At 38.3% G+C, this 23,062-nt stretch overlaps 3 protein-coding genes across 5 annotated transcripts; 1 reads left to right on the top strand and 2 right to left on the bottom strand.

Moving 5' to 3' along the window:
• Nucleotides 1–206: 206 nt before the first annotated feature.
• Nucleotides 207–5,028, bottom strand: LOC122061549 (U3 small nucleolar ribonucleoprotein protein IMP3). 2 transcript variants are annotated; one of them, XM_042624855.1, is made up of 5 exons: nucleotides 4,872–5,028; nucleotides 3,658–3,849; nucleotides 3,329–3,436; nucleotides 820–894; nucleotides 207–598 (listed from the first exon to the last, which is right to left on the bottom strand). In XM_042624855.1, exons 2-5 carry the CDS (start codon nucleotides 3,789–3,791, stop codon nucleotides 367–369), a joined length of 549 nt encoding a protein of 182 aa, XP_042480789.1. In that variant the 5' UTR covers nucleotides 3,792–3,849; nucleotides 4,872–5,028; the 3' UTR covers nucleotides 207–366. The 2 variants fall into 2 exon arrangements, with proteins under 2 accessions (XP_042480789.1, XP_042480790.1); XM_042624856.1 differs by having other exon boundaries at nucleotides 3,658–3,820; nucleotides 4,872–5,025.
• A 141-nt stretch (nucleotides 5,029–5,169) lies between these two features.
• Nucleotides 5,170–15,465, top strand: LOC122061548 (lysine-specific demethylase JMJ30). 2 transcript variants are annotated; one of them, XM_042624854.1, is made up of 7 exons: nucleotides 5,170–5,700; nucleotides 6,863–7,072; nucleotides 8,398–8,532; nucleotides 8,634–8,777; nucleotides 14,296–14,388; nucleotides 14,545–14,554; nucleotides 15,009–15,465. In XM_042624854.1, the coding sequence occupies exons 1-7, from the start codon at nucleotides 5,242–5,244 to the stop codon at nucleotides 15,155–15,157; spliced, it is 1,200 nt and encodes a 399-aa protein (XP_042480788.1). In that variant the 5' UTR covers nucleotides 5,170–5,241; the 3' UTR covers nucleotides 15,158–15,465. The 2 variants fall into 2 exon arrangements, with proteins under 2 accessions (XP_042480788.1, XP_042480786.1); XM_042624852.1 differs by lacking the exon at nucleotides 14,545–14,554.
• Nucleotides 15,466–17,376: 1,911 nt separating this feature from the next.
• LOC122061158 (protein ABHD18) lies at nucleotides 17,377–20,836 on the bottom strand. Its single transcript, XM_042624360.1, has 5 exons — nucleotides 19,804–20,836; nucleotides 18,821–18,905; nucleotides 18,546–18,715; nucleotides 18,027–18,304; nucleotides 17,377–17,841 (listed from the first exon to the last, which is right to left on the bottom strand). Exons 1-5 carry the CDS (start codon nucleotides 20,177–20,179, stop codon nucleotides 17,665–17,667), a joined length of 1,086 nt encoding a protein of 361 aa, XP_042480294.1. The 5' UTR covers nucleotides 20,180–20,836; the 3' UTR covers nucleotides 17,377–17,664.
• Between the last annotated feature and the right edge of the window lie 2,226 nt (nucleotides 20,837–23,062).

Raw genomic sequence — 23,062 nt, forward strand, 5'->3', positions numbered from 1 at the left:
CTTAAATACTGCAGAGCACACTTTGACATCCATTTCTTAACCAGATAACCTCAACATATCCGTTGTATGATGGACAATCAAACCCCAGTGTATTTCATTTCTAATACCCTCATTGACTTACCATGACATTGAAATTGGAACAATAACAGGACCACTTAGGGAAAACTATCAGAAAGGGCTAATGCAGAGAAAACAGAAACTTGCTATGGAGAAATGGACATTTTAAATACTAAATCATACCAAATCTTGTTGCTATAGACTAAGTTGTTCAAACCTGTCATGACAGGCTTGGAAATATGTTCCAGCAGTAAAACAAATAATGGAAGTACCAAGAATTTGGCTCAAGTGGATGAAGAACCTGTATGCTCAGGTCATTGCATCATAATCATCCAACCTCTCATTGTACTCTAACACCTTCCTCTTTATCTTTGATGAATCTACCCATGTAACGAAGTCTTCCATGTTCCTCGTCACAAGAAATGCTGGGTCAGTAACTGTGTCTGGACCCACTCTAATATGCCCCTGTTCAATATATGTTACTGCTTCTTTCAAGTGCTCTGCAAACTTCAACCTCACGAGGACAGTTGATAATCTACGCCTGCAAATATACAGATGATAATGCAAAAGCTGTCAGCATAGCAACCTATAGACTTAGGGCTCCTGATAGTAGGCGTTGCTAAAAGATGGAGATGGAAAACAAAGTAGAATTTCCTTCACATCATTAGTCACCAGGAGAGGATGGCTAAATATGATCCCATATTTCTAACTTTCAAAGAAAGCAATTATGAGAGAATTTACATGCATTGGAAGAATGCATACCTGCAAAAGGAAGACACAGACAAGCGTTCACACAAAGCCAAGCTCTTTCTGGAGGGAATCACGCCAATATTATAGCTGGCATTGACATGGGAACATCATCATAAGGCTTTATGGTGAAAAGGTGAAGTATGGAATAATTGTCAGTGAAATTAAGCAGGCTCAAGTATTCCAATGTATTTTGACTGTGTAGAGTATAAAATGCCATGGCATTAATTAACAAGAAGTAAACATACAGACAAAATCAGGTATTCTCTGCAGTAATCTATTGTTCATCTCTAAACATAAAAAGGCAAAAATGGCTTTCGATGAACCAACCTGATATGTTCTCCACAGTAATCTATTGTTCATCTAAACATAAAAAGGCAAAAATGGCTTTCGATGAACCAACCTGATATGTTCTCTACAGTAATCAATTGTTCATCTAAACATAAAAAGGCAAAATTGGCTTTCGATGAACCAACCTGATATGTTCTCTGCAGTAATCTATTGTTCATCCAAAAATAAAAAGGCAAAAGTCACTTTAGATGAATGAACAAACCTGATAAGCTTATCAGGGTCACTCATCAATCTCAGCTATGTGGCGGGATTATGTGGCAATTCTGACTGTTGTATAGATAGGTTTAGGATTAGATTAGTGATCCAGACTGATTAGATCTGATAGATCTGATTAGCCTGTGGGTTTACTCGCATTCATAAATAAAAACAAGCTGAAACTATCCAAAAGTCCTGAAGTTGATGCATAGATGGATGAAGTCCATTAAACATAGAACCTAGTTAAGGAGTAACAAAGACAAGGTGTCAAGTGTCGGTATTATAGGTGGATAAAGTCCATTAAACATGGAACCTAGTAACAAATCCATTGATGCAGTTGCACGATGGACTTAGAGAAAAAAAAAAAAAATCTTTTGATTTGATTCTCTTTGGATTTAGAAACAATTTCTATTGTATTAATTAGTTTCTAATTTTAGATTAGTTTCCATTAATTATTTGATTTTTCCTTTATATTAGTCATGTAATAGAGAAGAACTCAGTTTTGAGATTTGAAGTTTTAATGAATAGAGATTTGATATGAAAACCATGGCTGCCGTGGGCTGTTTTCCCCCTCCCTGACTCTCTGAAATCTTCTCTCCACTCTTGTTTCTTCTTCTTTCTTTCCTGCTCTCTTTCTCTGTTTCTGGGTGATGGTTGCAGCCCCAAATAAGTGGGTCGACCTCCTTCATTCTTGAACTACTTGGACCAAGACCTTGATCGAAGGTTTCCTACCTACAGGCGATCAAAAACCTGGAGTATTACATCCAAGACTTTGTTCTGTTCTGAGAAATCAAACTCAGATTCAGATCTGGTTCTGAAACCCTCCGCCAGCCCTGATATCAGAGAGGAAACTCCATTTTTTTACTTCCTGTTTTGGCTGAACCTCGGCTGGAATCACAAGACCTGTGAGCTGCGATTCTTCCTTCCAAGCCCAAGGTCTATCCATGCTGGTGTGAGAGAGCTCCATCAAAAGTATCGAAGCTGCCCTCTTTTCTGATTCTGACGCAGGATTGAAGAAAGAGTCATGAGTTTGTTTTATTTCTTTTGCATTCTGATTTCCAGTTATGCCCTTCTCCTTGTCTCTAATTCTCTCACGTCCTAAACTCATATTGTGTTTCCTAATTTATCCCCATCCAATAATCGTCAATTCCCTTTAGGTCCCATCTCCCAAATAGCTCATTAACTAATCTGGTTATTTACAATTCTGCCAGCCCCTTTATAACTTCAGCTTAATTACAATTCTGCCATTTAGTTGAAGCTTTATTTCAATACAATTGTTATTGGGTGTTGCCTTTGTTTTATTGAGTGTTAAGTGGGCCCTAAGCGATCCGATTTCAGTCTATTGGAATCCAGTTCCGCATCATCCATGGTGTCAAGTGTCGGTATCAGTCAAAAGTATAGGGAGGGTGGTTTTAAGAGACGTATCGGAGAGGCAAGATATACAAAAGATATGCATGGAAATGGTCAAGAAACACATGGAAATTGTAAAGATACCATAGAAATGGTCAAGAAGCACATGGAAAAGGTAAATGGTCAAGAAGCACATGGAAATGCTTAGAATACATGCAAAAATCCAAGATAGTATAATGCATCCACTAGAGAATTGCTCAGTTACTTAGAGAATGCTGAGAAAAAAATAAACCCGTTCTCTGTTGAGATCAGAACACACCCAAATGCCACCTTTGATTCTAAGAAGTGGGCAACAAAATCAGTTAAGAAGACACATAGTGCCTATAACTTATTGTGCTATTGTGGTGAGGAAAGTGAGTAGATCAGTTCCCTTTTGCTTCAGATAAAACCATTTTGTTTACAGTCACAAAGGAAGTGTCTTTGAAGTCACAAAGAACAAATTGTACAATAAAAAAATGAAATAAGAAATAGAAGAATCAAAGAAGAGAGACTGGGACTCCGGAAAACTAAGATTTATACATTCAAAATTTTGCTTAGACAGTTCACAAGTAAACTAAGCAAAACTCACAGCTTTTCCAGGATCATTTCAGTCATCTCAATCCGAAAAGGATCTCGTGGGTCCATCTGCTTCAAAATGTTCACCAGCTTCTGCACCATTCGACATAAACCCGAATATCTGAAATACAGAAGAAGCATTAAACCTATTGAATTTCTTCAAAATCTAGATATAACAGGCAAGAGAAATGATATGAAATCGTGAACCCACAACTCAAAAGTCCTCTCTTGTCCTTTCCCCCCTCTAATTTAGAAGAATAATGGCAGAAACTTTGAAATGCAATCAAATAAATGAATTTGAGAATCAAAGTGAGAAAATCACAGGAGAGTAGAAGAAATTACTTTTTGTAATCATCCCGGCCAGTTACATGGTAACGCTGCATAACAAAGGCCTCTCTGTGTCCACCTTCCCTCTTCCATTCTAAAAAATTCACCTTCTTCAGAAGCTTCTTCTCATGGAACTTGAGCTTCCTCATGATTCCTCCTTATCGCAGAGTGGAATCGTCTATTATGGCACAGAGACACAATCACAGCCTGTGCAAAGCAAGCAAACAGAAGAGAGAGTGAGAGACAAATTTTTGTAAATTGGCATCAGTTCAAGAACTCATCCAAAATAATCATACTCTTTTTCTATTTCTTCGAATTAGACCCTCTTATACTTCTGGACACCTTCACCACCACACCCCCCCCCCCCCCCCAAAAAAAAAAAAAAAAAAAATCTGGACACGATTACAGCAAATAATAGGCTACTGCCAAGACCTGAACATTTCTTCAATTCTTATTGTAAATGAGCTGCAATAGAAGTAAAACAAACTAAAACTAAATTTTTTAGTAATATATTTCTATCAAAGAGGACCAAAGTAGATTAATTGGATGGTACTGTATCCTGTAACTGTTCTATCATTCAACTGTATCCTGTAATTGTCCATACTCCGGTCCATACCAACTCAGAACCTATTTCAGCTCATCGGAATGATGGGAGAAAGCAATTGAAATGTAGCCCAGGATTTTCTAACAATTAACACCATTTTTTTGGGGGGTAGAGACAATTAACACCATTAGGAAATCTAAATTTAGCCATCAGATTTAGAATTAAAACCCACTCAAAATAAATTAAACAAAACGTAAGAGTACAATTGAAGAAAACTAAAAAAGTTGCAGACCATGCAATCCCAGAAACCAGATGCATACGTGGAAGATCCATTTGTTCATGATAATCACTGTAAAATTGAAGCCCCACCTCTGAAGAATGGCGAGAAGAGTCCGAAACACGGTCCAATTAAACAACCGATTCTTTTCCATAGATCTCCAAAGAGACCCTCGAAACTAAAAATAGTTCTTTGGCATTCCCAGAACAGGGTTTTATAAACACGAATCAGTGACCGAATCGGAAAATCGATTCCTTGGCGTTGCAACCCGCAAGAATATGGAATTCCCAATGAACCCATAAGAAATTCGGGACAGAGATTACTATTTAAGGGCATTTACCATAGACCAATACAGTGCTGCTGGTCGCTGTACCCACAGAGAGAGAGAGAGGTTTTAAGATTTCTAACCTGTTTCCCGCAGGTCGCTGCTTGGCTCTACAGTTCACAAACTCCACACCACTCCACGGTTCTGCGCTGCCGCTTGAGCTCCACTTTAGGTGCTGCCGCCTGCAGCTGGGAGAGTGGGAAGAGGAAGAAGAAGTGAACAAAGAAAGTGAGGGTTAGGATTTTTGGTAGACCTATGTTGGTTGAACCGGTGAGTGATTGCCTGTTAAGGGTATAATTGTCTTTTCACGTGGTCTAGATTCACCTCGAACTTTATCCTCAAATAGTGCTGACGCTTCATGAGGAAAAGGAAAGAACAACCGCCAGTGTTCTGGAACTGTCCCTGGCCAGTCCGCCACCTCTATCACCATTGTGAGCCGACGGCACCGCTACCATGACTGCCCCGGACGGTGATTCTTTTGAAACTCCAACTCTGGACAACGAGAGATCAAATCTACTCCAGAGAGTCTCCGACGTTGGTGGCTACGCTTACGTCAGCGTGGCCACGCAGGCAGCCGCCGGTGACATACGGGCAGCGGAGGCTGCGTGTGAGATGGCTTGGGAACAGCTTCACTCGGGGCCATGGCACTCAGTATTGCCTGTTTGGAGAGATGCCTACTCTATGGCGTGTCTACAAGTAGCGTCGTTTCACCATGACGCTGGGGATTTCAGGGAGGCGCTTAGGGTTCTGGATATGGGCTTGATAATGGGAGGGATGCTTCTGCGATCGGATTTAGATTCTGCCATTGGTAAGATTTTAACTAAATCGAATGCTGCTAAAGGGTTAGAGGCTGGAGAGGGACATCGCAAGGGGGAGGTTGTTTTGAATTACCAGCGTTCCAACCAGGCGGAGGTGAGGTCCGTTAGCTTCTCTGTGGATATATGAGGGTATTCCCCTCTTCCCCTCCCCCCCCCCCCTCCCAAAACCTTATTTTCTGATGCTAGATTTGTTGAATTACTTATGCCTGAGTAGCCAGTTTGTAATGGGAAAGAAGTGATACGAAGAATACAGTCTTTGTAGCGTTGTAGGTAAGATTAAGAGTGCAAGCTATGCGAAAAAATGCATCAAATCAGGAACTTAACCTCTTGGGTTAAGGGGCTCTCTGGATTTGTACATACAAATTTTCCAGTGCGCGCCTGAAGTATAGTGCTGTCACTTATAAAACTTCCTCTTTTGTAATGTAGCCCATAGAACTTCAACATTTCTTTCTAATTTAAAAAAAAAAAGAAAGACCCGAAATGGGGATTTATTGGGCCATGTGACCTAGAGATTTTGAGCTAAAATTTACCACAATTGGAGAATTTTCTGAACAATAAGTGAGCTCTTTCAGCTACTAACTGAGCTGACACATGGAAATTCATGGGGTGGCTCAAATAGCAAACCTGGCAATATCTTCATCCTGCTGCCTAGCTTGCTGTTTGAATAAAATAAATCAATGGAACTCTTTGACAAATTACAGCTTTGCATAATAAATTGGATCCCATTTCACATGGGTTCAAGTGAGGCTGTTGGGTGTGGATAAGCAACGTGTTATTTTCATTTGACTGTTGAATTGGGATATAAAACTCGGCTAATATAGATCCCTCAAGTGGGTATGGGTATAGGTGCATTATATATCAACTGACAAACACTTTCCAGTTAAGAAAGCAAGTTAATAACATAGATACTTTCATTATCTCTACCCAAAAAAAAAAAAAAAAAAAACTGCATCATCAGTATGCAGTTTGACATAAGAACACCAAATGTAGTAGCCCACTTCTATTTATTCATGGCTACAGTTTATGCTGTGTGCATATCCACAAAATGGGTGCACCCCCACCCCCACCCCCAAATTTTAAAAAAAAAAAAAAAAAAAAAAAAAGAAGAAGAAGAAGAAGAAGAAGAAATAGGAAAATGAAAATTTGTGTTCTTTTTGGATGATCTAACATATATCCTATACCATACATCATGTGTTGGTAGTACTGTTTCGAGATAAACCTTCTAACTGTTTTTTTTTTTCTATTTATTCTTGTAGGTTTTACAAGTGTTACCAATTAGGTCACTCTCTTCTAAAAGAGTTGAGAAGAGGTCTTCTCTTTCTTTGGAGGAATTTTTATGTGATCACTTCTTGGCTGGTTCTCCGGTTGTTATCAGCAACAGCATGAACCACTGGCCTGCCACTACAAAATGGAAAGACTTGGATTATCTGAAAAGGGTTGCAGGTGATCGCACAGTTCCAGTTGAGGTGAATAATCTCCCTGATTTTGTTAGGTGCTTGAGTTTTGGTATGGAAATTTGTATTCCTCAAGAGACTATCCCTGACTTTGAAAGTAAGAGGAAGTAAAATGCTTTTAGCATGTTTAAACATATATTCTTGTGAATGTGAACATTAAGTTTTTCGAATGTAATTCTGTTTCCTCTTACAGTTTTATTCTTGCCATTCTTGAAGACATTTCACATGATTTGTTTTGTAAGATTTTGTTAGAGGAATGCTACTGTTTTCATGTTTCTCGTTATACATACTGAATTTTTTAAGAGCTTCCATATGGCACTGCTTGGGTGCTTAGCTATAGGCTATATGGCTCCTGACTTCTAGTGCTGATCTGGTACCAAACCAGCTTGGTGTCTTCCTAGGTGATGAGTTAGACTCTAAGGTTGTGGTCTAGGAGGTCCTAATAGGTGCTTGGTTTGGCAAGCAATGGAATTAGGAAGCCTGCTGTTTCAGACGAACCCTGCCTATCTGCCGAGAAGAAAGGTGTTTAGGGGGAGAGGGGCCTACAGGCTGAGCACTCAATGCTATGTGCTGCTTATGCTCTAGATTTTCCTTTGTCATAGGAGATTGGCAGTATTGTCCCATAGTCCAATGAGTGAAGTCTTATGTATGTACATTGTTAGAGATGGTCTATTCATTCAGTAATGCCTCGGCCATTTGGTCTGTTTTTATCATGAATGGGTACACAACTGGTGCCACATTCAGTGACATCTGGTTTCTCCATACATATAACTACTCTTCCACCTCCTCCCCCAACCCCCCCCCAAAAAAAAAAAAAAAAAGAAAAAAAGAAAAAGAAAAAGAGGTGTTATATTGCCAGTTTGGGAGGTCCGACTACCAACTCCCCCCACCCCTTCCCCTCTCCAAAGTGTCCCTTTCTTTCTGTAAATCCAGCCTATCTTGCTTCCTTTTCATTACTGCAATGTAATTGAACTTAGCTACTGATTGCCAGTGGATTTACCTCTCCTTTTCAATCAACTAAATACATGCTGCAGCCTTTTAGTCACTAATCACTCACATTGTCAATAAAACAATCCTGTATTTTTTTGGATGTATATATTTCACCTTTAGCGTTATTTGATCCCTAAACTACCTTGCTGGTTGCATTTAAAATTATGATTTTCAACAACTGAACTGAATCTTGATACTGGTTTGTTTCGTAATATCATGGGTTCCTCTCTCTCTCTCTCTCTCTCTCTCTCTCTCTGCTTTGCTGACCTTCTAATAAGGGGAGCTTAATTTAATTCTTCATGTGACTTTTTGAACTGAAGACTTGTAAAGTTCATGATGTTTTGCAGGTTGGAAAAAACTATCTCTGCCCAGAATGGAAACAAGAGTTGATCACGTTTTCTCAGCTTCTTGAGAGGATTCATGCTGGTGATTCGACCCCTGTTGGCCCGACATACCTTGCTCAGCATCCATTGTTTGATCAGGTAAATCTATCACTTCTTTGGATGGTCCTTTCCGGAGCTATAGTTTTATAGTGGGGATTGTACTACAGCATATCAATATTGATGTTAGATCTGATGGACAGATTTTTGATCTACGAAGGGACATATTAGTTCCAGACTACTGTTATGCTGGTGGTGGAGAGCTCAGGTCTATTAATGCTTGGTTTGGCCCTCTAGGGACTGTCACACCATTGCATCATGACCCACATCATAATATTCTTGCTCAGGTTTGTCTAGCTGTATATTCTATCTGGTGCAATTATAGTGTTAAGATTGCAATTTTTCCTGGTGCAATTATAGTGTTGAGATTGTAATTCTGCCTGGTGCAATTATAGTGTTAAGATTGTAATTCTGCTTGTGCTTTTCCTGGATTTCTTTTCTGTTTCTTAACTTGCTACCAGGGTCCACTTGTGTAGGTGTTGTATGATAATTTTTGTGGGCATATCCACATCTTCTGGTGTAAGTGTGTCAATGATTCTCATTGATATGGATCCCTTCAATGATATATCTATTTGTTTGTTGTCTTTTCTGTCAGTTGGGAGCCAGTTGTACTCATACCTCGGTGATGATGTATCTGTCTTAATGCATATCTTTCACAAGGTAGGAAGGATAGAGGGGGTGTTACAATTTGGAGTAGAGTTACACTTATGATAGACCAGCTACATTAAAAAAACAAAAAAGTCTAGTAGTGATTGAGTGATCATTGCTTGTTAGGGACCGTCATTTGGTGCGACGGTAAAGGGCTTGGGCTGCTAGAGTGAAGACATGGGTTCCAGTCTAAGGGCAGCCACTTAATGGAGAAAATGCCGGAGGTTCGAACCGACTCCAGTCCCCCCCCTCCAAGACCCTGTGAAAGTGGGACTTGAACTGGGTTGTGGGCCACAGGTTGTCAATTTGGTACCGATAGCGAATACCGATACTGAAACCGACTGTAACAAACCGTACCAAAGGAAATTCGGTGCGGTTTTGGTATGAAAAAATAGAATCTTTCTTGGTTCAGTATGGTATCGGTATTTCATGTGAAAGCCGTTTGGTATACCGAACCGAACCGAATCGAACCGAACCAAAAATATCAATAATCCAAAAGTTAACGCATATTTTATAGTTTTGGTAGACTTGATGCATATGATTGACATTTTTTTTTAATTTTGAATTATTAAATTTATAATATATAGCCATCAACCTGGTTCAAGATTCAAGAATGCCAGATTTTTTTTTTAATTTACTCCCTTATATGATGTGATATCTCACGTGGGTATGTCATTTATTTAACCACTTCTGCTTTTGTTTTCTTACCAATTAAATACCGTACCGATTCGGTACAGTATCAGTATTGAAAAATTGAAAATGTACTCGGTATGGTACAGTTTCGGTTTCTGCCACCAAACTTCTGTACTGTACGTCTGTACCGAAACCGTACTGAATACTGAATACTGAATACTGAATACCACAACTTGTGGCCCTTTAATGACTTGGAGAAAAAATTGTAGTTTTCTTCGCTCCACAGTTTGCTAGCTAGAAAGGTGAGGTAAGGGGCTCTCCATTTCTAGGAAGATTGTGTCCAGGATCTGGTAATCTAAGTGTTGCTTCTTCTGGTTGGTTTGCATTAGCCCGTGCTTTATTACAGTTAGTCATTCCCCCCATTCCTTTAGTCTTTTCAATGGTACTTGAATCTTGAGTTGCGGTAATATCTTCCACCCTTCCCCCCCCCCCCCCCCCTCCCAAAAAAAAAAGAAAGAATAGTGGCTGGTTCCATCTTTCCCCTGAATTTCATCAGTTTCAGGCTCAATTTCCTGCTCATCCATCTTCATTCCTAAGGAGAACATCTCCATTGAGTGACTAACTGCTGTGGTTTATGGTCAATAGTTTTTAACCAACCGTTTCTTGCCGCTTCAGCAGGACCTTGGCTTCAGTTCTTCTGGTCGGTTTGTATTAGCCTGTGCTTTATTATAGTTAAACATTCCCCCCATTCCTTTAGTCTTTTCAATGGTACTTGAATCTTGAGTTGGGTAATAGATATAGATATTAAAAAAAAAAAAAAAAAAAAAAGGTGGCGAGTTTGTGATTTGTTAGTTTTTTTTTTTTTTTAATTGGAACATTTTCTCATTCTGATGAGAAGTAGTTGATTAAGAATACTGCTATGTCACTATAAGGTACACTCATGTTTCATTATTCATATGTTTTGTTCTGGGACAGATTTTCTAGATACCCATTATTCGGTATTTGGTCTATTTCGGTATGGTACAGAAGTTTGGTGGCAGAAACCAAAACCGTACCAAGAACATTTTCAATTTTTCAATACCGATACCGTACCGAATCGGTACGGTTTCGATACGGTATTTAATTGGTGAGAAAACAAAGGTAGAAGTGATTAAATAAATGACATATGCGCGTGAGATGTCACATCATGTCAGGGAGTAAATTAAAAAAATTTGACATTCTTGAATCTTGAACCAGCCAACCAGGTTGATGGTTGTAAATTATAAATTTAATAATTCAAAATAAAAAAAAAAATACGTCAGTCATATGCATTGAGTCTACCAAAACTATAAAATATGCGTTAACTTATGGATTATTGGTATTTTTGGTTTGGTTCAGTATGCCGAACGGTTTTCACATGTAATACCGATACCGTACTGAACCGAGAAAGATTCTATTTTTTCATACCGAAGCTGTACTGAATTTCCTTTGGTACGATTTGGTACAGTTTTAAATGGCCGGTTTTGTTATCGGTATCGGTACCAAATTGACACCCTTACATACCAAGTGTAGAGTGTAGACAAAGCTAGAAACAGTTTTTGCAGTGTTTACCTTCTCAAGACTCGTGAGGGTAAATCATACATGCTGAATGATCAATTGATCCTCCTATGGGGCCTTGCTTGCTGTTGAAGTCTTCTTGAATATGTCTGTGAGATAGTCCTTATAATGAACTGCTTGAGGAATCGATACCAAATAACCAGTGACTTATTTATCATTATCACTTAAAACTTGTATACTTAAATGTTATGGTTCTTTTCTTTTCTTTTTCATTTTTGAACTTTATTGCTTCAAAGATAAATACAAGAATATAATGGAATTCTTATCATTGAGCCACAGAAAATTGGGTGTTGTACAAACGTATTCAGAATGTCAGAAGATTCCGTTCTTCTGTTGTAGCGTTTTACCCGAGCTTTTAAATTCCTCTTGAACTGGTTATATGATTGCATGGTTACAAGAGGAAACGAAAGATATTTGTTTGAGAGTTAAAAGTTCAATCCAGGAAAATTAATGGCATCATGTCAAGGGTTCCGGTTTAGGGTTCAAGCTTCTATTTAAGAAAAAGACTGCAAGTAGGTGGTTCAAACATTCCCTCTCCTTAAGCATAGTTATGAACATGTCATGCTCACACACTATTTCAGTATCAACAAAGTTTTAAATGCTCTCTTCCTCTTCAATCGTATTATAATCTAGGGAGTGGTGAATTGTGTTGACGATTTGTGTTTACAAGAGCTATTGACTTCACCTTTCATGGTGTTTCTCCTTTCTTTCATCTCTTTGTGGAAGTAGTTCAATGGAGCACAAATTCTGAGGTAGGTGAACTGGAAGAATTAACATATTCTTTATGTATGGTTACGGTAAAACTGTCACCAAGCAATAAAGATATTAAAAGAAGAAAAAGAAATGAGTTATTTTTATCAAAGCTAAGGTTTGTGTAGCTGGTTTTAGATGTAGTAAGGTTGTATTTGTAGTTTGTGGCAATGGAATGGGTTTTGGTATGGAAAGAAGAAGCTAAGAGTTGAAAACTTGATGAAACAAGTTACGAAACTTGGTAAATGGTTAGGCAATTGAAAATTGGAAGCAAGTTATGAAATTCAGAAAATGGGTATTGTAGTGACTGGAGAGTCACACAGCACACTGAAGTTTGAAATAAGGTGGGACAAGATTGTTTGATTGAGGGATTTGGAATAACAAACAAACACCTCTAGGAATTAACGATGTGGTAAGGTTGTATTGTAATATGAGATCAACTTCTAGTACTCCTCCTAAACCCACATGATTCCTTTATTCTTGATTCATCACAAATCAATCACCATGCATGCAAATGTGGCAGCAATAACACCAAGGTGGTGTTTACTAACCTAGCTTTAACCTTAGTTGCATGCCTTTTTCAATAAACAAAATAAATAAGGAAATGTAGTTGCATGTGCAATTGCATTCTGTTATAACATGCAACTAGGAGTTAACTCTTCTACTTTCCCCACCATGCCTCCCCCCCCCCCCCCCCCCCCCAAAAAAAAAAAGGCTTTTCTTTCTTTAAATACATCAGTCTCCATGTTCAAAGAGCTGTGAAGAAGGTTGCACCAGACCATCATTTATTGTGCATCATTGTGCTGCCTGCACCAAAACACTGTTAGAAATGCTGAACCATATCTAACTCTGTAGTCTTAGTAATCTAACCTGGTTTAGGTCTGTAATTCTCCCTTATTGCTTTTTGTGGATCTGACAAAGCTGAAGACCCTCTGGGACCACATAGTTAAGTGAATCAACATTGTTAAATAAAAATACATTATCGTGCAAGGATGCTTCTTGAAGGTACATATTACTCCCACGTGGATATTTTATAACGGGTGGTTGTGTCTGTGTTGGATTATATTTGGTGGTATCAATGATAAATTCTTGGTGTCTCTACATGACCATCACTATATACAAGTTTCATGGTAATTGAATAAAATTAATCCAGTCAGAAGTTCTCAGGTCGCAGACAATGATTACTTTGCACATATAGTACTATGTCAAAGGCTGATAATAACAAATAAAAAGGAGCTAGTAATGTCCAAAAGGGGTGGAGAACTTGTTATAAGTTCAGAATTTTCCACTTGGCAAGCAATTGATCGGCATTTGGTGCATCCATGTTCTAAGGAACTCTTTAATCAGCTCATTGATCAAATTTCAATAGTAAATGAGCTTGCTATGTGGCTTAAAAGCAAGGGTTTTAAACATGGAATCGGGGTCGAATCAGTTCCTGCTGATTCTGATCTAGATTGGTTCCAAAAGCCATAGAATCGGCCGCTCTGGAACATCTGGAATCGGGATTGGTCACAGATTATTCTGATCCAAATCGGCTGATTTGACCGATCCGATTCCGATTTTTGAAACCATGGTTAAAAAAGTGTTTCTAATATTGTAGAAAATTACAAGCATGCTACTAACCTCTAATATGTATAATGGTGTTCTTGTAATTTCCATTATTTTGAACCATGGTTTTTAAGGTTTAACTCATATTGGATGGAAAATTTACTAGTGAGATGGGTAAATCCTCTGTAACATAGACACACTTGTGGTAACTGGTGAACTGCACAAAGTTGACCTACCTTGGTGAGCATTAGCATTTCTCCAGTAAAAAAAAAAGTTCTAAACAAGTAATTAACAATCAAAGCTTGCAATTGGATGGATGCTGGTTTGATTCTATGGATTTGATGATGGCTTTAAATCTTATTGAAAGGTAGACACCACCAAGGTTCGTATGTCTGTCTGCTTTGGGATGATAATGACCATTATGGCTGAGTAGATCTCTATACTTGAAGGGTAGTGCCTGGACTTAGAACTTGCTATTTCATCTGTACTGTGATTTTCTGATAATATGTATTGGCCTTACTTGGTCAGTATTTGGATTTTTGCACAATGTCTTGTACATTGGATTGTTTTGTAAATTTTAGTTATTTGCCCATCAGTTTGACGTGCTGAACTCCCTCCTTTTCTTTCCAGGTTGTTGGTAGAAAGTATGTAAGGCTTTACCCTGCTTCTATAACAAAGGATCTTTACCCTTATGATGAGCCTATGCTTAGCAATTCCAGCCAGGTAGACCTCCTGAACTGTAATTGGATTACCTGTCATTTATCCTAGAAAATTTGATTGAAGATTTTTTTTTATTTTCCTTACCTTTATGATTCTGACGTACCTGTTGAGCTACCTGCTGCAGCAGCCTTTAATTTTTTGTTGATTTATTACCTGTAGGAAATATCAGGTACAACCATAAGCCATAAATGGACATAACTGGACCTGGAATAATTTGTTTAGAGGACTAAGTTCATGACACGGTTTGGCTTTGGCCTTCTGTAGTTCGGTGTTCTTGTATACTATGGTCTTGTATCTTTTTTTCTTACTACAATAAAATAAAAGGCCATGACAAAAATCAATTCTATCAAAAAAAACTGCGGTTTGGGCCGACTGATATGTTTTGTAGATGCTATGCGACTTTTTATCCTTTTAAGAGGATGATAGTGTTTCATGTCGCTGTCCCAAACCATATGTCAAAATACTATCAAGTTGATATCAGCATTTACATTGAGAGGATTACAATCCTTTATGTTTCGACTCTTTTTTTTGGATCCAATCTACACGATTCTCTTTTTTTTTTTTAGTCTTGCTTTTAACTGTTTATGTTTTTCTGAATTCTTGCTGAGGATTTTTTGTTGTAGGTCGATCTGGACAATCTAGACAAGAAGCAATTTCCAAAGGCGGTAGACTTGGATTTTATGGACTGCATCTTAGAGGAAGGAGAAATGCTTTATATTCCACCAAAATGGTGGCATTATGTGAGATCTCTTGCAACAAGTTTCTCTGTTAGTTTTTGGTGGAGCGATGGCAGCAGCTCACCTGCCTCCTGATGGTCCATTTTCTTTTTTGTTATTTTATTTTTCATTTTTTTTATACCTCTTCTCTAAATGAAGTACGAGCACCCTAAAACTGCTAAAAATCTTGGCTGATGTTCTCAGGCAAATCCACAATGAGGTATATACTGGGTACCATCTATGGATGCCCTTCGGTTTGTTGTACATACACATTATTAACTGAACTTGAAAGTAGACAAAAGGCTCTCAACCCCCTTCTTTTCTTGAGTGAGGATCTTTGGTTAAACAGGATACATTTGTGTCATATGTATGATAGAAACACATTATACCTCACACAATATGGTTCCACTTCACATATTTTGTCCATCTTCCGGTCTTGGTCATGTTTCTTTCGGAAGAAGAGGTCTTGATGGTCATTTATCTATGTTTGTAGGGTAACATTTTTGCACATAATAAGTTTTCTAACATGCATAGTCTTGATCTCGTCCCAAGTATGATCTTGGATAGAACCTATTGGAGGGCAAGGATACAAATGGCTGATCTCATTTAGTTGAGGTTCTCCTGACTTGTTGGGTTTACCTTCAATTTTCTACTCAGGTCTTTCTTTTCTCATCTCTCACCTCCCTTTTATTTTATATTTTGGTTTGGATGATTTTTCGTACTTTGCTCTCTATGGACCGATGTAACTGACCCGTAGTTGGGAATTGAGATAAGGCTGAGTTTGTTGTTTGTAATGAGGACTTTGTTGTCACTATAAGTTTCTATTTTTATATGGAAAATGGCGGAAAGGAAAAATGATATAACTATCAAATTTCATTGTGTCACGTGGAAAAATGATACGACAATTCCAATCAATGGATAGAGAGGACATGATTTGAAATAGCTGTGTTATTTTCTGGTAGCTAATTTCATCATATAGGTTCCTGTGTATCCTGATTATCTAAAGCTTTATTTTTCCACTTTATCAGATACATACCATTTGGGTTCAAATTTGACGTATGAGTATGGATCTATGGATTTACGTTGTTCACAATATGTTAGCCCATTCTGATATGACACATGGTAGATATTTGGGCCATGTGTTGGACAATTTTACCTTTTCCAGGGAGAGAATTAGCTAGATAAATCATATTATTTATGGGGTGCGTGCGTCTTGTTGTCACCATAGTGATGTATTAAAAAGTTGCAACATCATTTTAATTATCCTGTTTTATTCCCCAATATTTTTTAATCTAGGTGAAAAAAGATTTTCAAAAGTTGAAAAAGTTTTCTAATGCAGTATTTAATGTAATATTTATGTAAAATAATAGAATTCATCCTTATTGAAAAAGGGGGGAAAAAAAAGAACGGAAAAAAGAAGCTTGTCATACTAAAAAGGTACAAAAGTTAGGTTATCGATTTTTCTTTCCAACTTTGGTTACGACAAGATTTTTCCTTTTTTTATTTTTTAAGTCATACGTTTGTTTTTGAGAATAATTCATGCAGCATACTACTACTCTGATCATGTAAGTTGTTTTACTAAAAAATGACATTCTCTTTTCATAAAATGAAAAATATTTTATTTTTAGCAATCCCTTTTCTTTCGATTTTCTTTCATTGAGAAATATGTTGAAATTTTATTCAAATGTAAACAGATGCTAATTTTTTTTTTTTTTCAAAATATTTTGAATATTTGGCACATACAAATCTGGTGGAAGTTTTTTCACCACTTAAAGAGTGAAGAGAGACTCTTCATCCATGTAGATTGAATTGATTATACTCCTGAACCAATGAGTCTCATCACTAACTCTCGCACCTATTAACAAAGGTTTACGATAACATTTCTCGATCACATCAAAGGGTCATATCCCATGTATGAAGAGATTCTCTCCTTGTCATGTGTTAAAGAAAAGTTGATCTACAAGTGCTATCAGAAGCATATACTGGATGAGAATTTTCTCTTTTTATGAGATCCTTTTTCTTTCTTGCTCTCATTCTCTTTATCCATTAAATCAGTCATTATAGGCACAAAGTATTATACTTATCCTCCAATTGTTCATGGTTGTTGGAAGTTTTGACATCACATCACATTTCCCTCATAATTGGGACTGATGACTCTTCACATTTTCCTCTTCAATAGAGAGCATAAATGTTTAATCATCTTTGATCACCTATTCTCTGTCTAACTCTCCATGGTCCCTGCAGAATGTTTTGTTGTGAGGCAGTTCCCAAAGGATGAAAGAATAAGGAAACTGTTTAAATTAAATGAAATCAGCAAATGTAAACATTCTTTACTTCGATGACAATTTCTCCCCCTAGCTCTCCATTGGCTGTTACACACAAGAAAACAAATTGAAGCACTGACTCTCTGATTGAACCCCCTGCCTTCCCCCTTTTTATCCCTTTTCCTTTGTGGGGGAGTTGGGTGCTTACAGGTATAGTTCATGTCACAGAAGCAGCAAGTAAAAAGAAGAAAAGAATCCAAAAGACTTGAACACAATCTCCTGTGTAACAGCACGTGGTGTCACAATGAAGACTCCTTCCACTGTAACCTGTCAAGCCCATCAACAATCGCATTGCGAAAGGCATCATTATGGAGGAGGAAGGATGAGACATGACCCCCTGTTACCCATCTTACTTCTGAACCAGGCCAAGCTTTTTGAAGCTCCAACACTGAGTGCTTTGGTATATACCCATCATCCTGAAACCAACAATTGTGGAGAATGAAAATCATTCAGAAATGCGATTGACAGGAAACTTTAAGACATATTTCTTCTAAAACCCAAGAAAACAAACAAATGGGCATGAAAGGTAAAGAGGCACTGCAGCAATTCCCACATCTGTCTCTCACACACTACATCTCTATTAGAATGGGAAAGGGCTTACAGTTGCAGCTACAAATATCACAGCCTGAGGCTTTTTTGGAATTGGAAATCTTGTCACATCCGTTAGTGATAGTACATCTCGCATACGTTCTCTTACTTCCTCTAGTGTCATTGTGGCCCTCTGTGCTGCTGTTACATCTTCTTTCAATACCTCCCATGCAGTGGCATGTTTTAATATTCCTTCACAGAATGCCACAGCAGCAGAGTGTGGAGAGAGAAATGGGAATGTGGCAACTGGTGTGGGATGCAGTGATCCAACCATTGCAGCATGTACACCCCCTACGAATTCCACAATTAAATGAAATTAAAACGAAAGCTGCAGGTATCAATAGGGAAGTTGAGAATTTAGATATAAGGGAGTGTTCTCTAGGCTGTTTGGTATGAATTCTCAGAATAGATTCTGGGTCTAGAACACATTCTGAAATCCGATTCTTTTCTATTTTTTCACTTTAGAATGCGTTCTAGATCCAGAATCTATTCCGAGAATACATTTCAAACACAACCTGTAAATACGTCTTACCCATGCTAAGTCCACATACACCTGTTTTGCCAAACCCAGCCTCCACATCTAACCAGTATAACAGACTGCGAGCTTCCTCTATGGTGGCTCTCCCTAACAACAGCAAGTCACTAACACACAGAAGCTTTGCACCCCGTTGTAGTAAAGGACGCCGCCTTCCATAAAAAGGGCTGCAGTAGCACATTCACCTTGATTCAGATTCAAATCATATTAACTCGTATCAGTGTATTCCCTTCTGCTACCACGGCAGTTGCCAATGAACATACAGGTCTCACCTCTCAAGCACCATGGTTGCAATGTTTTCCTTCAACAACGGTGCACCAAGACGTAACCTCCTTTCAAAAGAATGGTCTCCAGTTCCTATTATAAGAAACCAACACCTCTGTGACCTAAGCTCCAAAATCCATTTGAAACATAAAAATTCAAGAAAAAATTGTCTGCAAGGAACAGAAACAGTTTTAAGAGCTATACCAAGGTACATTCAAGACAGTTACTGACACAAAACTCTAATATTACACCAATAAGTTACAAAGCACTTGCTAGATGACAAAAAGCTCAAAGAGCTAGCCACTCCAGTAAATTGAGCCAGTTCATCCCTCCCACCCAACAAAAAAAGGGGTGGGTGGGGGTGGGAGGGGGAAGCAAAGTAGGTCTGAATTCCAAAGGATAAAATCTAAAATCTAAAAGAAATAAAAATAAATAAATAAATAAACTTTTATCTGGAAATCCTGAACATCCTTTTTAATTGGGTCTCCGCTTATTGGATTTAACCTAAAGATTTTTTAAACAGTTTTTAGAGCTTTATTAATGTACATTCAAGACAGTTACTGATACTCATAGAGCTAGCCTCCCCAATGCATTTACAGTTCATCCCAAAACAAGATGGGGGAAGGGGAAGAGTAGGGTCTGAATTCTGAAGGATTAAATCTAAATAAAGAGTAGCTTTTAAACTTCTATCCAGAAATCCTGAACTTTTTTAATTGGGTCTCCCCCTATTGGGTTTAAACTAAACTTTCCTTCAAATTGAACAGGCAATGCTGCAGGACGAATTCTTCATCCTTTGGATCATATTTTGTTTGAGAAAAATAAATAAAAGAAAAAAAAAATTCCCAATTTTAGTTCTCGAAGAACAAACTGGATACAAGAACAAATCCAATTCAACCCCATTTGAGATAATAACCCCAAAATTAAAATTTTTTAATTCCAGGAATCTGAAATAGAATCAATTTGAAAAAAAAAGAAATATGGAGGAAATTACCTGCAAGATGAACCACACAGGCCATCTTATGCGGCTGGACGAGCTTTGGTGCAAGGAAAGCGACCCGCACAGTGTAACTCTCAGGCGGCAATGCACTAATGAGCTGCTCGTCGCAAGGGGTCCTGAAAACACCTTCTTTGAGGCAAGCAGTCTTCGTCTCCCAAACCGTTTGCCATGTGGGCTGCACCAGATTAGGGGGCCAATTCGTGGCTGCCAAATTGGGCAAGAGCTCCTTGATCATGCTTTCTAACAGATCCAGCTTGTTACCTCCCCATCCTCCGGAGAAGAATGGTGGGGTTATCTTCGTTCGGTGAACCAATGCACCATAGATGTGATCCAATACATAATGAAGGATGCCCAGATTTACGGTAACCATGTTCAAAAGAAAAAACCCACAACCGAAACACCTCCAAATCGAAGATTTCAATCCGATAATGGATTACAATTTACAATGTCAGAGATGGTCCAATTGAAATCTCTCTCAATAGCACAAACATCAAAAAGGGGAAAAGAGGAAAATCCATAAAACACAGTGAACCGCAACTGATTTAGAACAAACCCAGATAAAAATAAGACGGATCCAACATCAAAAAGTTTTATTATCAGCTAAAATAAATCCATATGAATCAGATTGAATACTTAGAAGACTCCTACCCAGATTTTTTTCATAATCTCAGAAATCCAAATAATAATCCAAAGCCGCAGCTTCCGTCACTTAATCCAATCTCAAACCTGTATTCTCAATCAAAACAAGAAGTCGGGGACCGATCAAATCTAGGAAACGGATAACAGATCGAGAGGAAGGAGTCGCCTACTGTCAGGCTCGCAGGCTGCAGCGAGAGGATCGAGGTGGATTGAAGTTTTGAAGGAGAGAAACGAATAACAGAGCCACAGAGGCCATACGAGAAAGAAGTGACCCACGAACTTGGAAGCTACAGATCCCCTCCAGTTATTTGAAAGTTCTGGCAATTGGTTGTTTCGGACCCATAGATTCTCTTCCTTCTTGTTTTACCGGTATCTCAAGTGACTGGAGACGAAAATTGCTTAAGATAAGACCCAAAGCTGTGGGCGCTTGGATGGAGTCTGATTGAGAGAAGAAAAACGAAACCGCTGTGACATGTGGGTTTTGTCCACGTGCCACGTCATGCCAACTTGTTTGAGTTTTTTTTTTTTTGGGTAATAACCTGTTTAAGTTGTTGATGATCTTAAAAAATACAAAAGTGTGGATAGGATAAGGAAAGTTTGGTAGAATGTTATGTTAACGTGGCATAGATTCTCATCCCTTGACCTGGACTTGCAAGGTAGAGGCTATAATGTGTTCTGAGGGACTACCAAACTCTACTCGTATGGTGATTTTGGGATTGTGACGAGTTTGATTGATATAGGGTAGGGTAGGGTAGGGTGGGGTTCTCCTATGTCCCTATGTTAATACTAACTTCCTAGTAACCTACATTTTCAATGCCATGAAAAAATGATTTTCTTTGAAGCACGATTGAAGGATGAATTCCTTTATTGATGATATGAATGGAGGTAGAGTAAATGGCATCTATAGGAATAAGTATTTGACCATTAACTAGTAGGGGAGTTATAATGCTAGTCAAATTGTGCCCGAATCATTCTTTTGGAAAAAAACAAAGCCTTTTTTATACCATAATAATGAGGATCATGTTTCCTACGATCCTCAGTGAAGAGAGAACCTCTTAGGGCCCGTTTGATAACGTTTCTGCTGTTTCTGTTTCAAGAAACGACAGAAACAAAAATTTCCGTTTCTGGGTACAAAAACAGAATTTTGGGTGTTTGATAAACTTTGTTTCTTGAAACGTTTCTTTGTCTCTTCTTCTGCAAATAGGAAACCGACCCCTCTAGACTCCATTTCCAATTGACCCCTTGATTTGTAAAATCCAGTTTTGATAATGAGTGTGCTAGTGTCCCTGTTGCAGTGGATTGAACAAAAAACTGAAATTTCAGACGTTCTAAAGTTGAGAAAGGGTAGAAATATCCGAAAGGATTTGATTGTTGAGAAAGGGTAGAAATTTCCAATATGTTCTGCTTTCTAAGATCTATGGTTGGGTAACTGATTTTTGGAAAGATGTTATATTCACAATCACACACTGATGGAAAAACAAACAAATAACATTTCGGGCATGGTCTAGTTGGGTTCATTCTTCCTCTAATTAAATTAAATTTAAATACAAAAAAGGAGAATTTACATAACATGAGGCATTTTCACCATTGTATCAGGGGTCAGATTACTTGCCGGTGGAAAATTACCCGATTTGGTGGCCTTGAAATCGAACCCACCACTGGGAAAAGACGATGCAAGCTTTCCAGGGTTACCCCCAACAATCCAACTAGTTGAAGCATCCTCTTCAAAGAAATCCCCATCATCAAGCTTACTGGAAGGAGTAGGAGAGGTACCCAGAAGCAACTCAGAAGGGTTGTAGCTTCCAAGGGGCATGTCATCACCCATCGCAGCCTACGAAGAGGCGACATGGAAACTTGAACTGGAACTACACAAGACTGATTGTGAAGAACTAAAGAAGATGAGAGGTTATTAGAGGTGTGGCGAGGTGGGGGTATCATGACAGGGGAAAGAGAGTTGCCAGTCGGTGAGATGTCGGAGACGGTGGTAATGGTAGTGATGCCAAACTCCGTCTTCAATATCGATTTTTTGTGCCCCATTTTTGTTTCGAGAAACGAGCGAAACAAATAAAACTTGTTTCGTCATTCATGTTTCTCGAAGCATAAATTGTTATAAATTTCAATTTATGTTTCAAAAAACAAGTGGAACAAAACACTTTTACCAAACGGTATTTATGCCGTTTCTTTGTTTCTGAGAACAAGAAAACACAGTCTTAGAAACACGTTTCTGGTAACGTTATCAAACGGGCCCTTAGTTTCACTAACATCATCATTGAAAGTGATTGTTTACTAATAGTCAATATCCTCAAGGGATTAAACAATTCTATACCTTGGAGGATTTCACATCTCATTTTTGATTGCCTTCAACTAAGCAGTAGTTTTGAAGAGGTGCAGTATCACCACATGTATCAATAGGCCAACTCGGTAGCAATGCATTCGCATCTTTTGATTCCTCTCATAAGTTCTTTGTTATCTGGAATTACTCTCTCCCTCATTCCCCTCCCTCGTGAGGTGTTATTCAATAAATTTAATTTGTTACTAAGAAGAGAGAGAGAGAGAGAGAGAGAGAGAGAGAGAACCTCTTAGGGCACCACTTTTGACCCTTGGATTGGACAAG

This window comes from Macadamia integrifolia, chromosome 14 (genome assembly GCF_013358625.1).
Source record: "Macadamia integrifolia cultivar HAES 741 chromosome 14, SCU_Mint_v3, whole genome shotgun sequence".
Taxonomy (NCBI): Eukaryota; Viridiplantae; Streptophyta; class Magnoliopsida; order Proteales; family Proteaceae; genus Macadamia; species Macadamia integrifolia.